Source organism: Stegastes partitus, unplaced genomic scaffold, assembly GCF_000690725.1.
Source record: "Stegastes partitus isolate 25-593 unplaced genomic scaffold, Stegastes_partitus-1.0.2 Scaffold489, whole genome shotgun sequence".
NCBI lineage: Eukaryota > Metazoa > Chordata > Actinopteri > Pomacentridae > Stegastes > Stegastes partitus.
Genome location: NW_007578220.1, coordinates 157123 through 173304, shown reverse-complemented (window position 1 = coordinate 173304; position 16182 = coordinate 157123). Strand labels below are relative to the sequence as shown.

The window sequence follows — 16182 nt, the reverse complement described above, 5'->3', positions numbered from 1 at the left end:
TATTTCCTCTGTCATGTGAATATTCTTGGAGGACATCATCAGTTTTTTCTTTTTTCTTCTTTGTTCAAAAATCAAATTTTAGCTGCTCTCAATAGGTAAAGCAGTTGGAAAGTGTCATGGAAACAATTAAAGTCTTACTATTAAAAATCACCAGAATTTTGCTTTTAGGATAATCTTCTTGAGGAGCAGGCAAACCTTCTTTCTTCTTTCAGTATTATAAAAAACGTTCTAATCAAACGTTGCCCTCCTTTACCGTAATTCTACATCCAGTGCTGTACTTTTGCAGTTCTAACATCTGACTCCCATTCATCCTTTCCCACAGTGCCTGCATGCCATGGAGACTCATGTCATCATCACCTTCCTACCAACTGTGCTGATGCAGCTGTTCGAGGTGCTCACAGCAGCAACCAAAGAAGCCCATGAGATTGCTGTCAACTCTCTGCGGTCGGTTGTTCACTTGTATAAACTGGGGTTTCGGTAAACACTATTTACGACTAATCAAAGTGTTGACAGTGAGTAATTTCCGTGCTCTCCACCTCCAGTGTGATCATACATATAGTCTCCAGATGCCACGAGGAAGGACTGGAACACTACCTGCGCTCTTTTGTTAAGGTAACAGAGGTTAAAATATCAAAGATATTGAAGGTGTCAGGTTCTGGGAGTGGTTTTTTTCATATTAATTGGTGTTTTTTTTCTTCATTTAGTATGTGTTTGTGACCAACAATCCTGCGTCAGGAAACTCAGCGACCACTCACGAGGTGCTGGCCACCGCCGTAACCGCCATCCTCAAGCAAACTGCTGATTTCAACACCAGCAACAAACTGCTCAAGGTGCGTCGTCTGCTGCCCTTTTGTCCTGTTGTAGTACCAATACTGAACAGCAGGTGGCACACTTGCCTAAAAAAAATGGCAGAAGATGTCCCTGGCTGCTATTCTGACCCAACATGTAGCTTCTTGTACACTATCTGATTCTTCTAAAGGTTATCTCTTCCCCAGCATCACTTTGCCGTTGGTCACATTTTCCTAGGAAACCTACATAATGGAAAACGAGAGCAATCTAACTTAGTTTATCCCTGTCTACAGTACTCTTGGTTCTTCTTCGAAACAATGGCTAAATCCATGGCGCAGTACCTGCAAGAGGGAAACCGCATGAAGGTTGGTATTAAGTGGTTTCTTTTGCGCTGTTAAGATGAAGCAGTTAATTTTTGCTTGTGCCACTACTCGACGATGAGATGTCTGTATTTGGGGTTGGATTTCACGAGCGAATTTACCCCACACGTAATGTCACAAACATGTTGGCACATTTAAACAAACTTGACGCTCGGAGGAAGAAACAGACGACTTCTAGTGTGTTACTGAGTTGTGTATACTGTAATCTGATGCAATAGGTCTGCTTTTCATCCGTGTCTTAGCCAACAATGCCAGCAAGCAGAGTTACGGCTGTATGCTGTTAGGAAGAAGCGACACTCTGATCTATTAAAGAAAATATATGCATTTATTTCTGTATACACTGGTAAACTGTCGTCACGGTGTTTGTGGCTGCTTGAACTTTTCTCTTTAGATGCCACGGGCCCAGCGCTTCCCCGACAGTTTCCACCAGGCGCTCCAGTCGCTGGTGTTGTCCATCATGCCACACATCACCATCCGCCACATGGAAATCCCAGAGGAGGCTCGCTGCATCAACCTGAGCCTTGCAAATTTCATCAAGGTCTGAAAACAACTCAGTTTCACCAATTGTACCTTTTTGTGTACACCTGTCACACCATCAGAGTTCATTTGTCCTACTTTAGACGGGGTTCCAGAGCGCTGGTATGCCCAAGTTTTTCATTTAAGGGGAAACAACGCATATTTTAGGTGCACCTCAAATTTTTCACTGCACCTTCTGCCACCCAATATTGAGTGTAATGAATGCTTGTGCATTTTAGCCTAATGGAGAAGATGCTTAGATGCATTGTGATCTCTTCCAGGTGATCTCTGTTTAATCTGACAATAACAAACGGCTATATATAATGCTACCTACTCCATTCTGCAGAGTAATGTGCAATGAGTTTGGGGCTAGCAGCAGTGACTAGTCGTGGGTTTTTTGCTAACCTGTCAACAAACAGTGCATTCGTAATTATACTGGTTAATCCCTACCATGTAAACCCCCCTCCTCCCAAACTAAAAGTGACCTTACACTCCACATGATTTTTATAAAAAGACACACAAGATCTCTAATAAGGCATATAGTGAAAAAAATAAAGCATCTTCCAGCAGATGATCATCAATCTACAATGTCATGCAGGATGTAGGTGGGAAAGAACAACTCTACTGTTCTTTTATATACCTGCACCCGCCCCATCTGTTACTCGAAGGGCTCTTCTTGCATTTCCAGCTATTTCTGCAGAAATGTATGGTTTTTTTTTAATCTCTGCCACCCGACCCCACGGCCCTGTTCATACATGTCAAAAGTGTTTGTTGGATCCCGCCTGCCTGCACAGCAGCACGTGTGCTAAACTAACGCCTTCTCTCCTCAGAGGTGCCTGACCTTCATGAACAGAGGCTTCGGTTTCGGCCTGGTTAACCACTACATGTGTCATTTCGGCCTCAAAGATCCAAAGGTACGCACCCGGCAGAGCAGGGCCGACACACAACTGTACACTCAGAAAGGAAAGCAAGGCACTGCACTGGAGGTGTAATTTGTAAAAGTGAAGAGATACTTCAAGAATATGTGCAGCTCAAAGGTTGTTGAAAAGAGTACTAAACACATTTGTAGCTAGTGAGGTACTTAGATTTTTGAAGAGAGAAATACCCTTTACCCTAAAGCCACAGCTTAAAGTTTAATTTATGCCCATAACTTTGGATTCAACTTGGCCCTTTGTTGGATCATGTGGCTTTTTATTAACCTTACACCTCCACGATGTTTACATACTTTGTGAGACTACATGAACTGTTGTGGTACGTGAAAAGGGAAAGTTGTGTATTCAAACAAAGAAGCATGTTCCTTCCCTTGCCCTTCTGTTTGTATAGCAACACATTTGACTAACAAATTGAAACAACACCGTGAGTCAGCAGGCCTCCTTCTTATATTTGAACAGCGAAGATAATTGTGTTCATGCCCTGAGGCGGTTGACAGAACTTTGCATATACAGCTCGCGCTCTCATGTTGATTCATGTGTTGGTCACAGGTGCTGAGTGAAATGAAATTTGACTTCCTGATGACAATGTGTAACCACGAACACTTCATCCCTCTTAACCTGCCCATGGCTTTTGGGCGCACCAAGCTGCAGAGGGTACAAGGTGAGCGCCACATATCCTTCCTCTGGATGCTTCCTACCACATATGTAACTAGCTCTCACATGACCCCCCGACCTTGTTCCTGCATCCACCACACCCTCTATTAACCCGCCTGACTGTTTGGCTCTTACACACACACACAGGTCTATAATTTAGCTAAAAACAGCAGTCAGATCAACACCTGCTTAACAAGTTCACCCAACCCTCACATGTTTTACACAACCACAAGTGAAAACAACAGTGTGCTGTGAAAATGCTGCATGGATTGTTTACAGTTTTACCCCGAAATTTCTTTATTTTTTACCCTCCAACCCCTTCTCTGTTTTTTTGTTTTGTTTTGTTTTTTTGTTTGTGTGTGTGTGTGTCTTGCCTGTGGTCAGATTTTATTCCGTATGCGACGGAGCTTTTTGGCCCTGTAGGTAGGTGATGCTCACCGCAACATTCTGCACATCAACGTTTGCTGCCGTACGCAAACGCACATGACCGCTCCTTGTTCTGACCCGCACTAACCCATCCGCCCGCCGTCAGCCCCTCTTTTCGGACACTCATTCCCTCTCCCCGCTCACTCAAATCAAATGCTAATGCTGGGCTGTTCATGTGCCTGCCAGGGGCCTGGGCCTGTGTGTTGTAGGGGAAAGGAGCTTGGCTGTTATGGGAATCAACTGACCTTCTTTTTCTTAATGCTTAATCGACTTGATACTTGTACACACTTGGTAGGAACTTGTCTCTTGAGGCTGCGGTACTCTCCTATGTCAGACTGTCTCTTCTCTGGCTATGTTTCCCTCTTGGTCCGCCTGTCTGTCTCTGTTCTTAGAGAAGATGATTGCAGATGGTTACTTTGCTCCCAGGCTGCATTGCCTGTTTCAATGTTAAGACAGCATTGTTGTGAAACTGTATGTCATTGTTTCTGTTGAAAGAGACGACTTCTCATTTCTAGCAGCCCGTACCTGTGATTGCTTTAAATTTTTTGCTCTTTTTCTGAATATACAGAATGAAAATATCTGTCAAATTCCTAATACAGACCGAATCATTTTAATTCGTCTTGTTTTTCTGTGTTGTGGAAACGTTAACGTCGGAATGAATGTGTGGGTTTGTTGATACTCTGTTGCATATTGGTTTGCAGTGTTGCACTTTGAATGATTGAATTTGTCTTGTTTTGCCTCCGTGTTCATTGCAACTGTTAAACAATCCCCATTGTACTGTACGTACTAGTGAAATCTATTTTGTTGTTGGTGCTTACTTTGTTTTTGTTGTTGCTTGTTTGATACTTTTATTGTGAAACTCTTAATCTTTACTCAAGTAAGAAGTAGACGGATTTCTAAATAGGTGTAGAGCTAGCTATGGTTTCTTCACATTTCACAAGACTGGCTATCAGATGTCAGAATTAGGAAACTTCTTTCAGTCAGTACCTCAATTTTCGTTAAGCTGTGTGTGGCCATATTGATAGAAGCAATCGCTGCAGCCCATGCTAATGTGCTAACACATCCTATGTTGCCCAACCACAGAGCAGAGCCTGGAGTTCAGCCTGACGGAGGAATACTGCCGTAATCACTTCCTCGTGGGTCTGCTGCTGAGAGAAGTGGCCGAGGCCTTGCAGCTAGGGCCCGAAGTCAGACAGCTGGCCGTGAGCGTTCTCAAGAACCTCCTCATTAAACACGCCATGGATGATCGCTACACAGCGTTCAAGGTGAGGGAGGGTGGGGCTGATACCGGCGCTCATTGATGGGAGGATGATAAGACGAGCAGAGGCAAGAAAAATTTAAATTAGAAAGAAATGGGACAAGAAAAAGAGCCAAACTGTGACTCATTTTTCAAAATAATGTTTGTGTTTTTACAACATCATTCTACGTGACACTATTTTCTCAACGGAAATCTACTTGGGAACAAGTATAGTTGTTTTATTATTTAAATTAAACAAAAACAACTACTAAGTCTAAACATGAAGATTAATCAAGTCTTATTTTCATAGCATAATCATTACAAGAACGTATCCCCCCCCAAAAATAAACATTACAAGTTCAGACCTACTGCCAAATAAGGCCTGACTGCTCTTTTACGTCATTTGGTCATCTTAAAGCAGAACATCATTGCACATACTATACACATTGGTGTGTTCTGTGCGTTCACTCCCCGAATGAGACAAGAATGTCGGTTGTGCAAACCAGCTCGTGTCTAGTCTGCAGGTGTGTATAAACCGTTAACCGCAGGAGTCTTCTCCCTTTGCATGCGTCACTTTATCTGTCTCTGGGAGTTCAGGTCATTCATCAGCATCCGTACGTAATTTACGATAAAAATTCTAATCTGATCATATCTGATGTTTCAGAACCAGCAGGCCAGGATCTGTTTGCTGTACCTGCCACTTTATGAGCTGCTCTACCAGAACTTGAAGCAGCTGTCTGCTCAGCCACACACCTCCAGTCCCGGGCTTGGCCTCAATGTGAGTCCCATTACAAACCTTCAAGTGCTTTTCTACTGTTTGAGGCTCTGTTTCTCCCAACAGGGTCAGATTTTTTTTGAATCTAGTTACATCATTACTCACTGTGGACCTGTTTTTCTCTGCAATATAAAGTCCTGCAACTTTGTGTGGTTTGTCAATGCAACACAGAAATCAACATGTGCAACACAGGTCTTACCAAATCTTAAAAACGTGGAAGCTGATCTTTAACTATTTAGATTTGTACAGGCCCTACAAGCTGGGCATTTTTCAAACTATTCTGCACATCAGCTTGACCAAGATATTCCGCTATGCTAATTTATCCTCCAACAACTTGCTCTTCTGTATGCTTTTTTGTGAACTGTGCTGTATTTATTTTATTGATCAAGCATTTTCCTCTCAATCTCCCTCGCCGTCTTCTGTCTTGCTCTGTGCCTGCTGGCCAGTTTTGTCATTCAACGAGTTGCAATTCTGCTCTTCTATTTTGATTAAACATTCCATTGGTTAAATTAGAGAAAATAAACTCAAGTTGAAATAAATCAAGAAACGTCTTGAATCCGCTTCAGAGGAAAATATTTGTCAAAGCAATAACAATTCAGGTTCAGTGGAAAGATGAGTCATAAACCCCCGACGTGTGAGATCTGTCAAAGGGTAAAACTGTGTAAACCTCACATATTACTCGCAATGAAGTTTGAGAATTTGTTTTTCAGTTTTCTTGCTCAATTCTTAAAGCAACCGTTCAGCATTGTCTCGGTTCGTATCTTAACATCAACACTGTTTTCACTTCTTCCATGTTGCGGTTGTTCAGGGCTCCAGAGATGACCTGATATCAACCAGTTCCACAGACAGCAGAAGAATCAGCACTGCAATTGAGAAAGAGCACGGTGAGTTAAGAGCCACGGATAACTGCCCAGTGCATATGGCGTCTAGCCTCTTCCTGTTTACAGATTGTTTATCATCATCACGAGAGAGGCCCTCGGCACCGCAGCTGCACAGCGATATTTATATTACACACCATTTCATCCATTAGCAGCACTCTGTGTGAAAGTGGCAGCTGTACGCCAGGCACGAGTACTCTGTACATTATTGTTTTTTAACTGCTTGTGATTTAGGAGCACAGACGTCATACCACTTAACTGAGGCTGACTCGTCCGTGTGGCCGAAGACTTTTTGATTTGTGTTTCATTTACTGTGATGATGAAGTTGGAAAAATATGAAAACTGCTCGAGTTCACATTGACCATGGGAGTTGTATTTTTTAGATTTTTTGACAAATTGGATAAACTGATGAGCTCGTTGTTTACTATTATCAAGCTGGGTGCCGATTAAATGGTTGTGAAACTGAGAAGAAGATGTGAGACTAACCCTTGAACATCTTCTCATTGTACTTGAGTGCTTCAAATTTAGTCTTCATTTCGTCTTGCATTTCTAAAAAGTTCAAAAGAGATTAACAACAAGCAGATGTGAAATTCAAAGCACGAGAAGCTGAGATATCCAGACCATTATGAATCCTTCCCAAAATGCAGTTCAACATCGAGGTTCTCACACTTCCTGAGTCACAGAATACCATAAACAACTGGCTCAGTAGTATTCCCTAGGAGTTATAATCTGATCTGTGTATAATCAAGAGCTTCCATTTGCTGGGTGGTTTATTAGGACCTGTTTATCCACAAGCTTTCATGTTATCAGGAATTATCAGTGAAGTGTACAATACTTTGACATGTCAGTGCATCTTTTGTCTATTATTTTTTTTAATCCAATATCACTTCACTTCAATTTCAATTCACCACTGCAGTTGAACTGTTGCCCCTAATTTTGCAAATTTTTTACCACCGGTGAGCTTTTAAAAACAAAGTCAGTGAGTTTCATGTGTTTCAATTGACAATTCTGCACCGTGTTGCCTCCAGGTCTTCCAGTTCAGAATGGCCATGTTGTGAGGAGAGAGGACTCCAGATGCTCTCTGTTCATGGACCCAGGAACACCGGACAGCATTGAGGTGGGAACGTACCGCAAAAAGCCACACACTAATTGTCGTTATGATTGTGAAATCTTCAGATTTGTCAGATATGTGCCAGATTCAATTCACATGTGAGGCTGTGCATAGCTTTTCTGTTCAGCGTGCATCGCAGAGATTGTAGCAAATCAGATATCAAGCTGTCATGGCTGCGTGAAAATATTTTTGTTGTAGATGGCTTGGTGTGTGGGACGTATTTTCAGTGGCGCAAACACTACGAAATGATCACAGAGATAGCCTATTGAAGGATTATATTATAGGAATAGCACAGGCAACGATGTATGTCTGTTATTCTCTACTGCACGTGCAAATTGCTTCTATTCGCGTATGTAAACATAAATTAGAATGTTGGTACAGAGATGTGCGATAGATGTAGGTTACTCATCATTCAGGATTGCAGATTATTGACTCCCAGGGCACAAGAGGACCTGCAGTAGTGGAGGTGAAGATAAGGTGTGACGGCGACACAGCCTTGCCAACTGCACGCAATGTTTTTGTAGCTGAGTTGGAATGCTGCATTGTCGCTTTTTGAGTCACAACAGACAATCCAACTGACACCTTCGCCGTCGGTCATATAATGTTTCATTGGGATGATCCGCCATTGCGTCTAGCCGTAAACAAACTGTTCTGAAGCAGATTTACAAGAATGTTGGACAGAGATGCTGTTGTCTCTGACTTTTAGATCTTGTGGTATCACTTAACTACCACATGCTTCTATAAGGGACTGCAAATTGATACAAGCTGGTGACGGCTGCAGGAAGCTATGAATGTGCTTTCAGTTTGCAACTGATTAAGAAATGGCAGTTCAGCAGAACCATGCTTTCAACTCAAAAGCCGACTTTCCAAAACAATATCTGGAGAAGATAATTAAGCAAGTGCAAAGTCATAGACAAATTAAAAAACGTATGTGTGTTTGGAGAAAAAACAGACCAGGGTGCTAATTAAAGCATGGTGTCAGAAGTTTTCTGTTTTGACTGTATGGCAGAAAGTAGGGAGGGAAGACTGGATTTCAATAAATATTGAAACATGCCGGTTTCCTGCGGGTGGTCAGGAAAATGGAAGTGAAACTAGTTTCACTTTTGCAACAGGATAATGATTCAAAGTAAACCTCGTTATCAACTATTACGGTAAGCCTCTGGAAAGACCTTTGGAGTACCCCGACTTAACCGACACTAAAAATCTGTGGAGAGATCTTCAGCGAACTGCGATAAAGTGGTGTTTGCCCAGTAGTGACTTAGAAGACGTCAACTATGAAAGATATTTTTAGGCGAGGGCATAAAGATTTAAAATAGGCTCATCCTAGTATATATTTACCTCCGTTTGCTTCCAAAATCAATAAAAATCTATCATTTTTTTATATTGTTTGCACTACTTTGCTGCAGGTTTACATGAGATTTGAACTGTTTTTATAACAATCAGTGGGATTAGGCAGGCTCCAAGTGCACACGCTGTTTGGGATCCACATCTGAAGTCTCCACTGTATTTACTCATAACAAACTGTCCTAAAAATAGTGATTAAAAAACACTGACTGTATGTTGCTTTTGAACAGTGTTAGCATCTCCGCAGCACGACCTCTCTGCTGTTTCTGACCCACATGGCCAACAGGACTAACCATTTACTGTAACTTTGGCACATTCCGTACGATTACATTGGAATTGCAGCTGTGCTTAGAGGATTTGAACTGGAAAACCAGCCAGCTTCATGTCAACACAGGGGTTTTTTTTGTCTTTTTAAGTATTTCTGAATCTGCCGCCAGTGCTGATAATGCACCTGTATAAATAAGTTTATGTGTAATTTGGGTTTGGAAAGACGATGCAACTTGAGGTCACAACATTAGGTTGCCTGAACATCAGCCATAAGTAATGAGCAGATATCTTCACGTGTCTGCTCGCAAACTCCAGAAATCTTCTTGCTTTTTCATGGGTGTTGTTTCTGGCTGTGCTGTTGTTGAGTAGTAATAACATCATTAGCAGAGCGCTGAAGCAAAGGCGAGCGCTCCCCCCCAACAATCTCATTAAAAGACAACAACAAACAGTTAACGTTTACTTCCTCTACATATGTTCTCTCTCAAATCTACACACTTTTGAAAATGGGATCTATGGGTTCTTTTGAATTCGTCGTAAATGCATTCTTGACGGTATTCAGATAGAACTGCTGCGTCTCTGTAATTAGAGAGCAGCTTGTTGGTTAAAGCAGCGGACGGCAGAAATCTGAAAAAGGCGAAAAATAACAAAAAAAACCAAACAGTAAGGTAAAGTTTCACATTACAGGCTAGATTTTCTAGTTTCCTCTCAGGCCACTTTAAATATGCTGAAACCTTTTTCTTAAATTTTGCTGCAATGATGTCAAAAAATTCTCCTCACTTTAACTGCAGTGATGGTGGTTGGATTTTCAGTTCATCCTCTACACATCTTGCAAGTTATTCTTCATAGCAAAGCCAGTTAGCAGTTGTTCAGTTTAAATGCATGAAAATATTGTCCAGCTTTGCAGACTAAGCTGGAGAACGGTTGTAAGCTGTAAGTTCAGTCTTGTCTTAGTTAATGATGGCACTATGAACGAGGTGTGGCTATTTAATAATAATGAAGCTGGGCTTATGTAATGCATGGTATATGTGGACCGGTTGGCAAACATAAACAACCCCTGAAAGCTTCAATCTGCTTAAATTAAATAACATTGAAATTAATGACATTACATTAGTGTCATTACTGAATAGCCACGCATTGTTGTTTTTTTTAACGATCTTCTTCAGTCGGAGTAAATGTGTTTGAGACTGAGAGTCACAGACAGGGAAGGAAAGTCAGGAAGAACTGAGAGATGAACAAACACATTGTAGACGGTGGTTCTATAATTGCATAAAATATGTAAATGTTTCCGTGTGTTTTTTGCTGTGTTCCAGCTGCAGAGACGTGGCTCCACCATGAGCAGCAGCACCATGCCTCCCATGGGCAGACTGGGACACTATGAGATAAAAGGCCTCCTGTTCTCGTTCCTGCACATTGTCAAGACCTTGTCCGAGGGTCAGTGATGATCTATAGCCGCTCTGCAAACCTTCATTTGCCACATTCCAGTGTTTCTGCTATTTTGGGATAGAATCTATGGGACATGGATAGCTATTTTTAGAAAGGATTGCTTATAATCATGCTGCACTATGTATTTAAAAGTTACCCCGCCTTCTAAAAAAAAACAAGAGTTTGCACTTTGGCCACAACTTTGACGTTCCTTTTGTCCACAGAGACTCTGATGGCCTACTGGAACAAAGTCAGCCCTCAAGACGTCATGAACTTCCTCAGTTTGCTCGAGTGAGTGGTTTGTTAAAGAAAGTGGTTCCCACAGCATATTGGCCTGTTAAAACCAGTGAAAGCATTATCTTAAATCTTTTCCCTTGTGTCAGATGTAATGTAGTAGACGTGCAAAACGTATCTTCTATCTTTATTTTTTTCATTCCCCCTGCAGGATCTGTCTGATTCAGTTTCGTTACATCGGAAAGAGGAGCATTGGCAGGTGAGGCTGGAAAACAACGGCAGTTCTTTCGTCTAACTCGTCATACCTGCTTTAGCTGACATTTGAAACCCATCTATGTTTAGGTCCGTTACAGGAAAGCACCAGTTGTCTTGATAGATTTCATAGAAATTCTAGTGAAGTTCGTTTCATCATTACATCACACAGTGTCTCTGAAGGGAAAAAGTACCCTGTGTTTGTTAACAATCCATTTATGTTTCATTAATTGTGAGCATTTATTGTGTGTCAGTTGTTCATATAATAGAAAGCTTCAGCAGCAGGATCTTGTTTCATCCCTGCGACTTTCTCTCTTCCTTGTTGCTTTCAAACAAATGAATGCGCTCTCTCTTTCGGTCGATGCATTGTTCAGGAGCCAGGAGGTGTGTGTGTCGAAGCTGTTCTCCTCAGAGCGGAAGTCTCAGACGATGCCGGCCATGCGCTGCAACCGAGCCAGCCTAATGCAGACTAAGATACACCAGTTCAGCACCATGGAAGCCTCCCTCACTCTCAATATAGGTAATCCAGCAGCTGATATGCAAAACTTTAGGCAAAACTTTCCTGGTAAAGAAACTAGTATGTAACTGTACTCTAAGTCAACCATACAAAAAGCGCAGTAATCAACTTTACATAGACACTTGTATCCACCTATGTTCATATGTTGTTCTTGTAAAACACACAAAAAGTGTATCAGAAAATGTCAGCTTTCAAGCAGAGCGGCGGTTTCCAATCCTCAAGGACACACGTCTAATACTTGGACCAAGCATGTGGACACTGAGAAGAGAGTCTTGTTGAGTCTTGTAAACCTGAAACCAAGTTTTCTTTGACAGGTGAATTTGGAGCGACATCATGAGATAACGGTTACACAAGCTGTTAATACACAAAGCCGGCTGGTGTTTGAATTAAGTCTTGTGCTAACAAAAGCAAATGTTGTTGGAGACACACACACAATGAGCTGTTGTAATACCTTGAACAAATAAACCAACACCAAGGTTCAACACTAACTTTGTATCGGAATAGAAACGAGCACAGCTGTTGTAAGACTTAGTTGAACCTCCGACTTTCCTGAGCATATTTGATGGCACTTAGCAGATCATGTCAAGCTCAAAGGCCTCTGTGAATTTCATGTAATGTATATGTTGCGAGTCCAAATCAATCCGAGAATAAAGTAACAAGTTCACCTGCATACTGACAATGCAACAGATGCTTTGGAGTGGTAAACATGGGGATTTACTTTGCTGCAGAACAATGCCTTAACTAGGCGTTGAAGCTACGCCGAACCCCCGCATGTAAGCACAGGATTAAGCTGTGTAAAGCTTGTTTTTTAACCTTTAAAGAAATACTTGAAGGCTTTACTTGTTGCTCAACTTGGCTGTGAAACGACAACACGAAAAAAATGATCTACACGTCAGCGTAGATTGCAGCGTTTCGTGTGTCTCACCGGGCTGTTTTGCAATTTGATGGGAAACAAGTCACAAGATACATGCTTATGATAAAAAATGTCAACAGATTTCAAGCAACACCAAGTATGACATTAATCACACTTGTTTGTTCAAACACATTCACGAATGCATTTGGGGACTAATCTGCACAGCAGTGAGCAAAGGACTGTAGTCAAACAAAGAAAATTAAAAAAAAAAAAAGCATGTTCAAAGTTAAGATAATCAATTGCCCGACAGTATCCAAAAGCTTTTCCAATCAAGGGCGAGTAAATCCTGTTCAAAAAACCAGCTGCAAGAACAAACACTGCACTTCATTGTTTCTCTGCAAGAGGGCCTCAGTTATTGAACAGCTGCAGTGAGAACATAAAAACATGTCAAACAACTAATGAAAGATGATATAATTAAAAGATATGCTGCTATAAATGAAAGTTATTAAAGCAATGTAATTGGGTATTAGGATTTATTTTGGCCCTGCGATAGACTGGCGACCTGTCCAGGGTGTCCCCTGCCTTCACCCTGAGTCGGCTGGGATAGGCTCCAGCCCCCCCGCGACCCTAATGAGGATTAAGCGGTGTATAGATGATGGATGGATGGATGGATTTATTTTGAGAAAGTATTGCCATTGTGTGTTGTGGAATGTGCTTAAATATTGTATTGACATAGGGGGTTTTGCTATACATACATATGTGTGTTCAACTTCTTCCAAAACCCTTTTTGAACTTTGAAACTTTGATTTTGTGTATCAAATGTTGACTTTTGTTTTAAATTTTTGATTTGAAAAAAAGTCAAAAAAGGGGGAAAAAACCCCCCAGATATATACATTAAAAGCTAGTATTTGCAGCATATTAAATCATTTTAATTATTGTTTTAGACTGAAATGATAAACTGTGAGCAGACCAGCGTGCACATGCCCATATTTATATGATTTCTGAAACTATATCATTTCCAGCACAACAACTATTGAAGAATATAACACAGCAAATTAGCCTGTTGTGTCTACATGATCTGCTATGTTGGTTGCAGAGCTGTAATAGTTAGTTAGATCTAGCAGCGTCTATTGCAATGAGTGAGTTTAGAGTTGTGAAAACATGTTAGGTAAATACAGGTAGGTTGTGCCTACTCCTGCCAAAAATAATGGATTAACCCAGAAAGGCTGTTGATGTAGCATTTTTCTTCAACATATGAGAATTTGGTTGAATGAGAGCAGATTGTCCAGCTGACCTGAAGACTATAGCCTGAAGTGAGTCATGAATTTGTTCTTCATTGCAGTGTGTGAACCAGATACACACAAACAGGACTAACTAGTACAGTCAAGCCAGCATGTGTGGATGTGCACCGAAGCATGTATTTGGGAAAGTAGGTTCAGTTATATCCGTTTGTGTGTGTATGCTGGTGATAATTGTGTTGTGAGGACGGAATCTGTTTCTGTAAAGGTTTGAGAGGCTGGTCTCTGGTCACAGAATGACCGTTCAAATGCAAAATAGTCCTGCGCTGTGAGGTATCAGGCAAAATATCAAAACCGTGAACATAATGCCAGTCCCAGGCTCTTTTTTTTTTTTAATAATTGTCTTTTATTTGTTCAATAAACAGAGACGGGAAATGTTGCCTGAAGAGAATTTGTCCATCATCGCACTCTGGGCTATTAGCATTCACTGGACCGCAATGTTTTCTGTGTGCGTGTTGTAGGGACGGGGCCATCAGAAGCAGAAATCCATCATCAGGCTCTACTGGAGGGCAACATCTCCACCGAGGTCTGCCTCAGCGTCTTGGATGTCCTTTCTCTTTTCACCCAGTGTTTTAAGGTCAGCCCACACATGCACAGACCGCAATGACGTGGAAAAAAAAATACAGCCGAAGTGATTCAAATGTTCAAACAATAGCAAAAATGTGCACATCTGCAGTGTAGCATATGTTTGAAATTGAGGGAAGTGCATTTGTGCGTGAGTGTTGCTAACAGCGTCTGGACAGAATCTGTTCTTCATGTGAGTCAATGCCGTGTTCTTTCAATTGACGAAATCAACTCTGTGTGTGAATCAGACCCAGCTGCTGGACAGCGAAGGTCACAACCCCCTGATGAAGAAGGTGTTTGATGTTTACTTGACTTTCCTTAAAGTCAGCCAGTCAGAAGCCGCCTTCAGGCACGTCTTCGCCGCGCTCAGAGCTTTCATCAACAAGGTGTGTCTGCACATTCATTCACACAAACGCAGCATGAAGTTATGGCACAATAGTTATATCAGCATGACTAAATTTGCAACTGATAAAGATAAGATGCTGTTTTTTTTTTTTATATGATTTTAAATGAGTTCTGACATAGTTTTGCGGTTTGCACACTGCCATCACTTTCGCCATCACTAGACAGGAAGAACGTATGTCCATGTGTCATTACTACAATCTCTCAGTCTACAACTTCTACCATCAAGAACAATATTCAAGGACACACTGTTCTGAAGAAAAGCGACTCCAAAGAAAAACTGACATGCGTTATTAATATTCTTTGCTTCCTGTGTTTGTCTGTGTCACTGCTGCCACGTGTCCAAATTCATGCATTGCCTTCGTTCTCTTGAGCTGATGTTATTTTTAGATTTCCTATTTACGTCATTTATTTAAGTAGTAGAAACAAACAACTTGCTGTCAGAAGAGGTAGGGAGCACACATAATTCCAAGGGGAGAGGGGGAACCTCCCACGTTCTACTGTTACTTCTGCGATACCATCAGAAGTACCAATGTTGGCTGCTTGTGTGATGAGTCAGAGAAGGGCAGAAGGCATGCCTCTGTCCTGGCATGTTTTCTTCTGTTACAGTAAGAGTAAGAAAGTTTGGCCCCTGCACAGACTCGACACAGATGGTAAAACGTCTCCCTGGGTAAACAGCACAACCATCAAAATGTAGAACAATCCAGGTCTGTGAAATTTGAGACAGTTGGCTTTTGACAGGTGGATTTAGAGAGATTCAAATGTGAGACACACACTCAATGAGCTGTTGTACATACACAAAATGCAAGACTAAGCCAGTCATTTGAGGCTCAGACTTTCCTAAACATGTCCTCTGTCAAGCTCAAAGGTCTCTGTGAGCTTCATGATATGGATATATGGTAATTCCAAGATGACTGGCACAGTGTGCAAAACCAGCGCCGAAACAAGGTGGTCATTTACGGGGAGCGATCGCTATCAGCACGCGTGTGTGGGAGTCAGAAAAGAGCTTCAGGGGAAACTCTATTCTGACGCGGTATTGCACCAAGAGCTGGCCTCTGATCACAGACATGAAGGACATGCCTGTTCAAATGCAAACTAATCCCTTTCTTTCAGCTATCAGGCAGAATATCAAAAATCCCCTGAAGTTTTAAGCTGCATATTTCAAAGGATTATGGCTTATTTTTTTTATGTTTGTTGTCATGAAACAGTGACAGGAGATGTGGTGAAATGCTGGTAACTGCTGGGAATCAAGCCAGGGACTTACTGCTTCAGGAAATGTGTGTTTATGCTGTATGTGTCCAGTCAACGCTGGGTTCTGGGGGGAAAAAAAA

The 16182-nt window shown here is 41.6% G+C and overlaps 1 protein-coding gene across 2 annotated transcripts in view; it reads left to right on the top strand.

The window, feature by feature from the left end:
• dock11 (dedicator of cytokinesis 11) overlaps nucleotides 1–16182 on the top strand; it is a 63897-nt gene that overhangs the window by 31475 nt on the left and 16240 nt on the right. The window contains exons 24-41 of one of the 2 annotated variants that reach the window (XM_008287164.1): nucleotides 323–444; nucleotides 543–612; nucleotides 705–830; nucleotides 1083–1154; nucleotides 1561–1707; nucleotides 2516–2599; nucleotides 3167–3278; nucleotides 3656–3694; nucleotides 4781–4962; nucleotides 5599–5712; nucleotides 6518–6593; nucleotides 7616–7704; nucleotides 10620–10740; nucleotides 10956–11022; nucleotides 11177–11224; nucleotides 11592–11737; nucleotides 14347–14462; nucleotides 14698–14835. In XM_008287164.1, the coding sequence (XP_008285386.1) occupies nucleotides 323–444; nucleotides 543–612; nucleotides 705–830; nucleotides 1083–1154; nucleotides 1561–1707; nucleotides 2516–2599; nucleotides 3167–3278; nucleotides 3656–3694; nucleotides 4781–4962; nucleotides 5599–5712; nucleotides 6518–6593; nucleotides 7616–7704; nucleotides 10620–10740; nucleotides 10956–11022; nucleotides 11177–11224; nucleotides 11592–11737; nucleotides 14347–14462; nucleotides 14698–14835 (1869 nt within the window). The remainder of the gene's footprint in view (nucleotides 1–322; nucleotides 445–542; nucleotides 613–704; nucleotides 831–1082; nucleotides 1155–1560; nucleotides 1708–2515; nucleotides 2600–3166; nucleotides 3279–3655; nucleotides 3695–4780; nucleotides 4963–5598; nucleotides 5713–6517; nucleotides 6594–7615; nucleotides 7705–10619; nucleotides 10741–10955; nucleotides 11023–11176; nucleotides 11225–11591; nucleotides 11738–14346; nucleotides 14463–14697; nucleotides 14836–16182) is intronic. The other variant, XM_008287166.1, reaches the window with a different exon arrangement.